General features: G+C 37.1%; 1 protein-coding gene across 1 annotated transcript; it reads left to right on the plus strand.

Moving 5' to 3' along the window:
* The first annotated feature begins 10,746 nt into the window (after positions 1 to 10,746).
* LOC148907407 (uncharacterized) lies at positions 10,747 to 12,423 on the plus strand. Its single transcript, XM_089036862.1, has 3 exons — positions 10,747 to 11,231; positions 11,331 to 11,650; positions 12,257 to 12,423. The coding sequence occupies exons 1-3, from the start codon at positions 10,837 to 10,839 to the stop codon at positions 12,421 to 12,423; spliced, it is 882 nt and encodes a 293-aa protein (XP_088892988.1). The 5' UTR covers positions 10,747 to 10,836.
* The last annotated feature ends 854 nt before the right edge of the window (positions 12,424 to 13,277 follow it).

The following is a 13,277-nucleotide window of genomic DNA, read 5'->3' on the forward strand; positions in this document are numbered from 1 at the left end:
CCCTTAATGGTCCAATAAAGCCTACTCCTAAAGAAGCTAGAACGGATAAGGATATTTTTAAGTAGAATTCGTCTTTGTAAATTCGAACGTGACATGTAAAGGTGTGACGCGGTAGCATCAGAGACCACACCCAATTCTTTTTGCATGCCTAGCGATCACGAACTTTGTTTAACGCAACGCCGCTATCATTAGTAAAACGTTTCCTGTGGATAATTTTAAATTCATTAATCCATATCTTCAAACTATGTAGTACTATTACATTAGTTCGAGCTAGTAGTTTGCTTTAAATATTTTGGATCTCTTAGGAAATATTTTAAATTCATTTGATTGTACCTGTCATCTAATTTTAAATCTCCGTTACTCATTATATATTAAGGGACTGGTCATAAAGTATGGGGGGGTGGGGGGGGGGGCAAAATCAGGGGGTGGGTCACAAAATTTTGAACTCCTTCAAAGGGGTGGGCTGTTGATAAAATTTGACAACTAAAAAAGGGTGGGCCATTACAAAATAGAGTAGTATTATAATTGTCATCATCAGTATTTCTCAAGGAATTTTTTTAGTACCCTCGAATGAAAAAAATTAAAAGGGCAAATGAAAAGAGAAAAAAAGGAAGCAGAGAAACTTAAAGTATACGAAGACTATGACTTCTTTTTAAAAAAGCACAACTTGCTCAAGCTCAAAATGTACAAAAGTGAGAAAGACCAAGCTTTTAAATACTACGACAAGTACCACAGAGGAATTAAGAGCATGAAGAAGATGGTACTTCACGCGAGGACACTGAAGATGATAATAATTCATATCAGGACACCAATGAGGATACTGAAGATTTGGATAGCGACGAAGAAACTGACATTGTTACTCGTGAAATAGGAATTACTGATAGTGAGAAAAACCATGAAGAGAAAAAGAAAGAAGAAGCCGAAACACTCAATGTTACAATAAAAGGTGTAGACGTGTGCAACCAAGAAAATTCTTTGGGGTTTAAATTTTTTTTCAGGGGTGGGTCATCTGCAATTTTGCTTCTAAACTGGGGTTGGGTCCTTCCATTTTCAGCATCATTTCATGATGGGCCAAGATAAAAAAACACTGATTCTATTCTGATTTTGCCCCCTTATATCAATATAGGTGCAAAATGTACATCATCATCATCATAATAATAATAATAATAATAATAATAATAATAATAATAATAATAATAATAAACTTTATTACTGTGTCATGTCGTTCTAGCTTACATACTCCACCAGATCTATGTTTTTTTATTGGGAAATTGAAACATTATCTACAAATTGAAGCATCGATTTAGCTTAAGTAAAGACAAAAACCTGAAATAATATAAGTTAATCATAAATTAGCTTATTGCAATTATAATTTCAATAATATATAACGCGTCAATATGCGTATGTGAATTGTAAATATCTAGTATTGTTCGTTCATTGTAAAAGTGTCGTAATTTTTTTTTTTTTTTTTTTTTTTTTTAATATCAGAAAAAAGAAAAAGAAAGTTTTGCGTTTTGATATAAAAAAATATCACCGATTTTGGTTGCCCAATTTATTCATTACCGAGACCGCGATGAAACAGAGATTAATAATAAAAATGATTAGAAGAAGAAGGAGGAGGAGGAGGAGGAGGAGGAGGAGGAAGAGTGGAAGGAGAAGAAGGAGAACAACAAGAAGAAGAATACTTCTAAAGCGCAAATTAGCATAAAATGTTCATCTGCGCTGTTTAAAAAAAGACTATAGGAAAAATGAAATAATATTAATAATAATGATAATAGTTAAAGAATTTTCTGCAACAGGGAGTTTTTAAATGCATTTTAATAGTGGACAATGAAGTAATATTTCTAATAGTAGCAGGTAAATAATTCCATTCTACAGAGGCAGCATGCGTAAACGTTCTAGATTAAAAATTTTCACTTCCTCCAAACAATAAATTAAGCTTATTTTGTATAATGTAGACTCACCTGTATAGCCAAGCGAAGTCAAAAATAGTGAGCACAGTCTACCATTTTGATAAGCATTGGCAAGCAGAGCGGCTGTCTCGTAGTATGAAAGTATCGTTACAAACGTCATGATCGTGAATCCGTTAGCCAATCCAAGTACAGTTACTCCAGCGATTCGCACTCTCACATCATCGATCATCACTAACAACAGTATCGATGCTACCAATAATATAGTGAGAAGAGCAAAGGATAAATGGAATGATATCCTAATGATGATCGCTGGGCTCACTACCTTGGCGAGGATATCAGGAATCGAGACAGCTATGAGTAAGAGAGTCGTTGACCAAAGAGTGCCAGCGAGAATGTCATCTGCTGCTATCCATATCACAACGATGATCGGAATGTTGGTCAAACAGCCGAAAAGAAAGAATAAAAACGTGCTGAGTTGTTCTCTCTTTGGAAATGACATCATTTGAAGAGTACACTCACGGCATCTGTAAATAGGATAATTTCATTATTTTCTAAATCCATTAATAGTTGGGTTGGTTACAAGTACTAAGCAGAGCAATGAGGCGCGCCTTCTGACGCTCCAATCTCGTATCCAGAGCCTACGTTTCTTCTGGCCTGCGGCGAAGAAACGAGGACTCTGGTGTAATCCATTTTTGGCGTATGCGCAATTATCCGGAAGTGAAATATAATCAATGAAAATCAAGCTTTAAAACAGAGTTATGTGTTTACTCTCGATCAAAATAAAAAGTCTTTGAACGCATGCGCTCTTGGCAAGTCTTTGAACTAATGAGTCCAAAAAATCCTGGTCTCAAAGAAATGGATTATGCCAGAGCCCTAGTTCTTCGCCGCAGGCCAGAAGAAACATGGCAGGCTCTGGGGTACAAGATTGCCGACACTTCTGTTTTCTAACTCATGGATACGCGAAGCGTGGAAACAAATGTGTCATCACTCTGAGATGTTAGCAGATCTATATTTAAACGAGTATCAATAGCGTTACGCCCTCTGTAAACGAAAGTAACACGAACGAATTTGGCTCTCGAAAGCTCCTCGAAGATATAAGCGTTATAACCTTAATCTAAATGTTGAATGTGGGATGACATCTAGCACTGAGCAATCGTGCAGGCGAACATAGCATATTTTTTCGGATGTATTTATATCGAAGAAATTAAGGAAAGATGCAGGTTCAAGAAAAATAATAAAATAGAAGCCTATTCTACACTTTTAATAAACGAAATGTTTGAAGTAAGCAAAAGTAAGTCCATACGATCGTATCATAAATTACCAGATTGAATACTTCTTATCTTATATTCCCATTTCAAGACTCGCAGGTAGACAGATTCATTGCGAAAAGTACTCTTCAGGAACATTTAAAAAATGCCCGATTCTCAATAGGAAAACTACTACAAGCAAAGCGATCCAAGTCGTGTCTCATAGGTCTCCTTAAACTCCTCAACTGACTCTTGCTCAAACAATCAATTTATTACATGATTTGCTTCAAAACTCAACAAAAATCAACAAAGAACTACACAAAGTAGAAATTAAAAGGAAAATATAAGGACGATTGCTGATCTTACCAGTTTGATTGAGGATCTAAATCGAGCGAACTTCTTCCTTGGAATGAGTCTGCCAAAGGGCGGATTGATTTGCTTATCTTCTGGTCTTGAAGTCCCTTAAATTCATGCATTTTGATTCACAAGGCAAGGTTAAGTTATCTTTAAAAATGTAACGGCCGAATATAAGCTTTCTTTCAGTCATGCTTAGTTGACCCCCTTTGGGAATTACATCGCTTCTCAATCACGCTCGTGAAATCGTACAATTTTCCATGTCTCGAATTTTTTTTTCACGATTCGCGCATGAGATCAGAAGCGCTGTAATGTTTTCGTCTTTCGTCTTTTGTTTCGATTTAGTTCAGTTAATTAAGTTGTCCGTATGCAAATTTAGTTAGGTTCAGTTCAAGTTCAGAGAGCTCAACGTGTGTAAGAATTTTTTCTCCTTGATTTCTAAAGTTTCCTTTTTCGTTTTTGGTATTAAGCAATTTAGTGATCATTTAGTAACTACATGGATTTGTTTATTTGCCGCTAGTTGTTTCTGTTTGTTTTCATTATGGATACCGCAGTTTTGACACTTAAGATATTAAATAAATTTATAAAAACCCACACTGAAGAAATGTGCATACACATTCCATTCCATTGGGTGACGCTGCTAACGCGTCATCTTTCACCACAGTCCAACAGGTCGGGTCGCTGGTTCGAGCCCTATGCTACGAGGAGTTTTCTCCTGGTTTTCCGGCTTCCTTTCTCCCGCCATAAAATTCAACATGAGAGTTATTGTGCGTATAGAATATTCAAATTTACTAGGACAGGAAAAAAATTTAATGTTGTAAAAATGTGTTGTTTATTGGTACTACTAAGAATATCACTGTTAAATTTGTTTCAAAATAAATTGCTCTAGAAATTCAAGAAAATTTATCACAAGTTGTGACGTCTATGCACTAAATAAAAAATGTGGCTGACGTAAAATAACAAGAAAAAGCATATTCAGATTCATTTGATAGCTTTCGTTGTACTCTTCGAATGTTGGGAAAATGAAAAGTGCCTTCCGTGAAACTAAGATTCTACGTTATTCTTATTATTCAAATAGATCCTAGCCTCCTTCGAAGGAGGCTAAATAGATCCCGGCTATGGAATACAGGGCCGGGTTGTTAAAAGCTGGATTAGCGGTAATCCAGGATTAACTCTATATAGGTCTTATTGAGAGGTAACCCAGGATTAGCACTTATCGGGCTTTGAACAACTGGGCTCAGAATATCCAACCAACAAACTCGAATTTCTAGGAATTTTTGGTAGTTACTGATTTCTTTCTTTAGAATGCATTGATTTTAAAAAGACAGACATTCACATAAACAGACTGCAGGGAAAACCTCCCATTTGGCGAAACACTAAAAGGAGCATTTGAATTTTCGCAATTAAAGTATAGAATTCACGATCTGGATCCGGAGAGATCACGCAATTGAGCTTGCTTCTTTTTGTTTTACATCTTTGAATCTCTCTACACAGAGGGGGGCTAGTGCTTGGAAAGAACCGAACGTGTTCATCCATTACCAAAATTTTTGATCGCTCTATAACATTTAGATTACCGTGGTATTAATTAATGTAACGCCTGTTATAGCCATTCGAGAAGATAGTTTACCGAACTTTCTGTAAGTCCATTGAAGAAAACCAGCTTAGTAAAAATAAAGACAGTTTGCTTTCTTCATAGAAGGAGGAAAGTTATACTGACGCATCACTCACTATTCAAAACTAGACGCCACCTGTGGCGTTAACTCGGGCTTCTTTAGATTAGCGTTGCTAAGTTTTTTCTACAGTTTGATATACTTCTTACTAGCATGCCCAAGTGTTTTGTTGAATCTTCTATTTGTTAATTGAGCTTGGTATGAATGCGCGCAAATAGTCTAAACTTCTCAATAAATATGAATTAAACTGTATGTTTAATAGTGAAGTGGTTGAACATTTTAGAGTGCAAACAGTAGAGTGCAAACAGTATATCTGTGAAACACAAAATAGTATTTAGTACAAAATAGTACTACTTGAACAATGGAAAACAAAGGATTTTGTACGAATTAGTACAATTTTGTTTTAGTAAAGTTTCACAGTTATACTGTTTGCACTCTATTGTTTAATTAGCACTATTTTGTACAAAATAGTAATTAGTGTTTCATGGATTAGAGTGCATTCAGTTAATCCGTGAAACACTAATTTCTAAAAGACCTTTTATGTATAAGACATGTGTCTCATGTCTGGTTTTGACCCACTTTGTGAAGTTCGTGATAGAATTTAATGAGCTCAGGAAACAAAAGCCATTGTTTGGCGAGTAAATTAAATAATGGTATATCAACGTCTTTATCTCTTATCGCCTACCCGAGTGAGACAAAGGATATATCATATAGATATCGATGACATATGAAGGTAGTCATGACAACAGTGATATCTTCTCATGTGACGGATATGATATCTTCTCATGTGACGGATATGATATCTTCACATGTGACGGATATGATATCTTCACATGTGACGGATATGATATCTTCACATGTGACGGATATGATACCTTCTCATGTGACGGATATGATATCTTCTCATGTGACGGATATGATATCTTCACATGTGACGGATATGATATCTTCACATGTGACGGATATGATATCTTCACATGTGACGGATATGACATCTTCACATGTGACGGATATGATATCTTCACATGTGACGGATATGATATCTTCACATGTGACGGATATGATATCTTCACATGTGACGGATATGATATCTTCACATGTGACGGATATGATATCTTCACATGTGACGGATATGATATCTTCACATGTGACGGATATGATATCTTCTCATGTGACGGATATGATATCTTCACACGTGACGGATATAATACCTTCACATGTGACGGATATGATACCTTCACATGTGACGGATATGATATCTTCTCATGTGACGGATATGATATCTTCTCATGTGACGGATATGATATCTTCACATGTGACGGATATGACATCTTTACATGTGACGGATATGATATCTTCACATGTGACGGATATGATATCTTCACATGTGACGGATATGATATCTTCTCATGTGACGGATATGATATCTTCACAGGTGACGGATATGATATCTTCTCATGTGACGGATATGATATCTTCTCATGTGACGGATATGATATCTTCACATGTGACGGATATGATATCTTCACATGTGACGGATATGATATCTTCACATGTGACGGATATGACATCTTCACATGTGACGGATATGATATCTTCACATGTGACGGATATGATATCTTCACATGTGACGGATATGATATCTTCACATGTGACGGATATGATATCTTCACATGTGACGGATATGATATCTTCTCATGTGACGGATATGATATCTTCACACGTGACGGATATGATATCTTCTCATGTGACGGATATGATATCTTCTCATGTGACGGATATGATATCTTCACATGTGACGGATATGATATCTTCACATGTGACGGATATGATATCTTCACATGTGACGGATATGATATCTTCACATGTGACGGATATGATATCTTCTCATGTGACGGATATGATATCTTCACATGTGACGGATATGATATCTTCACATGTGACGGATATGATATCTTCTACATGTGACGGATATGATATCTTCACATGTGACGGATATGATATCTTCACATGTGACGGATATGATATCTTCACATGTGACGGATATGATATCTTCTCATGTGACGGATATGATATCTTCACATGTGACGGATATGATATCTTCACATGTGACGGATATGATATCTTCACATGTGACGGATATGATATCTTCACATGTGACGGATATGATATCTTCACATGTGACGGATATGATATCTTCACATGTGACGGATATGATATCTTCACATGTGACGGATATGATATCTTCACATGTGACGGATATGATATCTTCCATGTGACGGATATGATATCTTCACATGTGACGGATATGATATCTTCTCATGTGACGGATATGATATCTTCTCATGTGACGGATATGATATCTTCTCATGTGACGGATATGACATCTTCACATGTGACGGATATGATATCTTCACATGTGACGGATATGATATCTTCACATGTGACGGATATGATATCTTCACATGTGACGGATATGATATCTTCTCATGTGACGGATATGATATCTTCACATGTGACGGATATGATATCTTCACATGTGACGGATATGATATCTTCACATGTGACGGATATGATATCTTCACATGTGACGGATATGATATCTTCACATGTGACGGATATGATATCTTCTCATGTGACGGATATGACATCTTCACATGTGACGGATATGATATCTTCACATGTGACGGATATGATATCTTCACATGTGACGGATATGATATCTTTCATGTGACGGATATGATATCTTCACATGTGACGGATATGATATCTTCTCATGTGACGGATATGATATCTTCTCATGTGACGGATATGATATCTTCACATGTGACGGATATGATATCTTCACATGTGACGGATATGATACCTTCACATGTGACGGATATGATATCTTCACATGTGACGGATATGATACCTTCACATGTGACGGATATGATACCTTCACATGGGACGGATATGATATCTTCTCATGTGACGGATATGATATCTTTTCATGTGACGGATATGATATCTTCACATGTGACGGATATGATATCTTCTCATGTGACGGATATGATATCTTCACATGTGACGGATATGATATCTTCTCATGTGACGGATATGATATCTTCTCATGTGACGGATATGATATCTTCACATGTGACGGATGTGATATCTTCACATGTGACGGATATGATATCTTCTGATGTGACGGATATGATATCTTCACATGTGACGGATATGATATCTTCACATGTGACGGATATGATATCTTCACATGGGACGGATATGATATCTTCACATGTGACGGATATGATATCTTCACTGTGTAGAATGTACGAAAGTTTAGGACACCGGATAAGTCCTCGTATTTCGCTCATCGATATCTATATAATAAACAGAATATTACATGACCACTTGGAGATACAAATTTTATCTTCTCGTGTTGAATATCTCTCAGTCGTTCGCTGCGCTCACTCGTGAGAGATACCATCAACACTCGAAGATAAAATTCGTATCTCCGCGCGCCCATGTAATATCCTCTATGTCAAATAAAGGAGACGACTAATGGATTTTTTAACCTTTATTTCAAGAACAAGACAGCGTAAACTACAAAATATTTAGTTCGTATTAATGATGAAGGTCATTTGCAAAACAGAACTGACTTTTTTTAACGTGGCAGACTCATAAACATTGTTCCCTTTGTGAATGAGGGTTTCAGTGTGAGAGAATCAGAAAAAAAAAACAAAAATTCACCCACTACAACGTATGACTGAAACCGGTATTTCAATATGTTGAAGCTGTTGTTTAATACGTATTTTGTAAGAAACGCAATCTCCGATTACTCAAAGAAGCGCAGCAATGTATAACGATAGGGAGAAAAGCACGAGGGTGCCTCCAACGTTTAGAAATGCAGCGATACGTTTTAAAGAATCCTATGGCGTGTTCCACTTTAATCCGACAGCTAGTGAGCTCGCTCCCTGTTTATCTCCTGTAGTCTTGGGTTTCCATTGACTTGGGCTCTTCTTTTAGGTTTAATCAGAGCAGGATGGGGAGGATAACCGTTGTCAGAAATAATATGGCAGCCAGCAGGTAGATCTAGAGCACACTGCGGACCAATCCTTGGCATCATGTTAAATCCATTAGTGTCGTTGAGATGTCCGGGGAATCTAAAAATGTAGGGAATATAAAACTCAGTAATAAATCTAAAGCAAAACCTGGACGCATAGGCTGGCTTCACACCCACCGGACGAATTTTTAATCGTTCACTTTTATGATATTTCAGCAATAAATATCATTTCCAAGTTTACCAAAATAAAACAGTAGCAAGTACTTACGCAGCCGAACAATGAACTATCATCCCATCTGGAGTAACGATGATGTGGCTTGACATGAAGTGTTTCTTTTTGTCGCCTCTATAAAACATTGCCTGTCGTTGAGATGGTCGCCATATTGGATGAGCCGTTGCATCAATTATCCCAACACAGGACGGAAATTTTTTCCAGTGCCCCAGCCAACGTCTCCACTCTGCTAAAGCTGGCCAAACGACTTGTCGCAAATATTTCTCAAGTAGAAGAGAAACTATCTCTTGTATTGTTTTGCTTACATATGTAATGTCCACTTTAAATATCATGGCCAGGGTTTGCATTCTAAGATATCTTCTCAGCCAAATAAACACTAGGAGGAGTCTGTTTGTAATATTCAATCTTTGAACTCGTATCCTGCGACGGACTCTGTTGCGACGGTATGTCCTGTCGTGCAATATTATTGACATTCGCATGTCCACAACGACCTCACCAAATGTCTGAAGTGTCTCGCCAGTTAGATACCAGAATTTAATGGGAAAGCTAGCAACGTAATGGTAATAGTCACGGCCTCCATTAGGTTCTGCGATTCCTGTAAGGCCAAGTCGATCAATGACATCATTTGTTTTACACATGTCCAAAACGCGAATAATACATATCAAGACGAAGAAGATTTGACTGAAAAGATGTAGCGGGAAAGCTGGGAAGTCATTCCCGGCATCTCGAAGCTTCAAAAATTGGAGGAGAACAAAGTAAGCAAGAATGAAGAACGTTGGCAAAACCGGAGGCGGCATCTTGTTTAGAGCGGTTGTTGAGAATTAGCTTTTCAGAAGATACAGCGTAGTATTCACGAGATTATATGCAATTCTGCTATCGTGTGTGCCAAAAATGCATAGGTAAGAGCATTGTATCATGCTTGATGACAATAGCGTGAATCTACAATCGAGTAATTTCTCGGCTTCGGATATTTAACCTTGGCAAAAAATAATTAGCACATTATATTGTTCAAAGGTTATAATGTAGTTTTTGAACAAGTTGTCACCTCGTGCATGAAGCTCGCTTTAATGCATGACACAAGAAGGGACGAGAAATAGTGCGAAAAAGATCTGATGCTGACACAGGTAAGACTTTGTCAAAAAAGGTTCATATTTTGTAATGACACCATAATAGGGGGTGTAATTGTTTACACAGCTTTTAGGATATGATTGAGCAGATTTGTCTTTGCATTTCTCTGTTTTGTGCAATATATGAAAGAAACTACACATTTTTTTTTCAAGTGTAAGTCTGAGAGGCTCAAAGGTATGTTCACACTTAATTCTGTATAAATACAGCCTGGAGTTCATGTGTGTGGTTGAAGTTTCTTGGCTCCATGGAGGGAAGAAACATATTTCTCGAAGCTGCTTTTGCGGGAGAGCCTGTAGTGAATCCAGAAGACCAAGGAGACAAAGAGTTGGAAAGGCTGGAAAGGATTTTCTTTATGCCAAAAACCAGGCAAAAGCGAAAAGCAGACCGCGATAAAGGCAAGTCTAGCAAATCTGAAATAAAATCCAAAAACAGAAACCTCGAGCTACAGCTGGTAAGGGAAGCAGTGAGCAAAGTTGGATGTCTTCCCAAACGAGTACTTAGTTACGTTGAGCTTATGGCCGACCAGCTCGGTCCTGTCGAAAAGGCCTACTATACAACCATTGGCAAGGGAACAGGGCCAACTAAACAGACGGCACTTAGGCGAATAGGAAGAAAAATAAAAGAATGGCAAGTCTCGGGGTAATTTCTTGATATACCAATTGATCATTCTGACTATAAATTCTTATTACTTTTAATATTAATGTAGCTAATGAACTTGGTTTTTCCTTACTTTTTTAGCAACGACAAACCATCAGTAAAAGACCCGGAGGATGTATACGAGAGTAGTTGTAGGGAAGAATCTTCGCCGATGGACATCAAAAACGATGCAAAGTGTACCTCGAAAAGAAAAGCAGATTATGGAAGGGACGGCCTTTATCTTGTTGGGGAAGATGAAAAAAGTAAAGCCTCTGATGCCAGAAAGTTCACGGAGACCACAACCAAAACGGAACGTTCAAGATTTCTTAGTGAATTTGAAGAGGATGAATTGATTGCAGAGGAGGAAAAAAGTGAGATGCTATCCATCAGTTTCATTGCCGTCATCGATATTATGTTCTTACGTAAGGCTTCAGAATAAGCACGAGGGAGTACGGCTCTTTTGAGTAATTTTCGGGTTGGGGTTGTGGGTCAGACCTAAAGTTATTTTTTATATATTCTTGCCTACATCATCTAAGGCTGAGTGAAAAGATTTAAGGCCGAATTATAAATTTTGGATCCATACCATAGTTGACAAGTTGAAACTTCGGGGTTATAATAATTTCGGGTAAAGGCTAGTTCGCACGTAACACTCGTCGGGTATCTTTTCGGGTGTACAAACTGGAGTTTTTCGGCGTTTCCTGGTATCTTTTAGGGTATCGAAGTAAGACTCCTATCGATATCCCTTTTTTGCACTTTAAAATTAGTTTAGCCGCTATAACTGACTCATCATCAAACACACAATTTAACAGCCATTTTGCAATTTTTATGTTTGTATTTCCTATGGGTTAACATTCTCCCGAAATCATTTTCTATATGCTGAGTAGATTTCCTGAGTAGTAGAGTTTTGAAGCTTTTTACGAGCATATCCAATATTTAATTTGTAGCCCCAATACAACAACCCAACCCGCATTCATCGCACGCGGTGTTATTCATTTAAACGTGGTGTATTCTTGTCCCTATTCTTACAGCTGGAAAGGGAACAGAGAAGAAGGAAAAGAAGAAAAAGAAGAAAGATCAACTAGATGAGCTTATGGCAATGATGCCTACAATGACGGAGGCTGTAACCAAGGCGGCAAAGGCACATGAAAAAGCCGTTTCAAAGTGGCAAGGGTTGTCGCTCTCTGACTCTGATTAGCGAGTTGGATGACACTATATATTGACGTGTTATTGTTCACAATAAAGTTTTTCTGTTCTCTTTGTTAGCCTGGCGTAATGTCATTTTAAGTGTTCCTATTTTCCTCACTATTTATTTCTAACATTAGAGTTCACGCACTAAACCCGTGAAACAAATACTAACTTTAAACAATATAAAACTATGATTAAACAAAAGAAAACAAAATATTCGGTATGAATTAGTACTAATTAGCACTATTTATTGTTCACGGGTTTAGTGCGTGCACACTATCATCGATGATAATTTTATTATCCATGATATAATTTGCTAACTGGAGCGTTTATCCGCCAACGGGAGCTGCCTTGATCCCTTGGAACTTTAAACTGAGAAACCTTAGCATAATGCAATTGATCATGACATGTATTAGAACATAATAACTATACGAACAGCTAAACAACAAAATCGTGAAAGTGCACAAGAAAACCATAATATTTTTATTATTGGTATTTTTCGTCGCTTGGGAAAATAAACCTTCAGAAGACACTAATTCCATAGTTTTCTTTCGTGCTTGTTTGTCTTTTCACTTTCTGTGCATGAATGTTCAGGGGATTCAGTAAAATCGTTCTACTGCGGCGCGTGTATGCATAACAATAGATGACTTAAGTGGGTCAAAACCAGACATGAGACAAATGTCCTATACATAAAAGGTCTAAATAGTACAAAATAGTGCTAGTTAAACAATAGAAAATAATAGAATTTGCATAAAATTGTACTATTTAGTATTAGTAAAGTTTCACATACTAACTGAATGCACTCTAGAGTGCAAACAGTATATCCGTGAAAAATTAGTTTTACTAAATAGTACAATTTTATAC

Source organism: Actinia tenebrosa, unplaced genomic scaffold (genome assembly GCF_029948245.1).
Source record: "Actinia tenebrosa isolate PJP-AT-01 unplaced genomic scaffold, QUT_ActTen_1.0 PGA_scaffold4__44_contigs__length_22323623, whole genome shotgun sequence".
NCBI lineage: Eukaryota > Metazoa > Cnidaria > Anthozoa > Actiniaria > Actiniidae > Actinia > Actinia tenebrosa.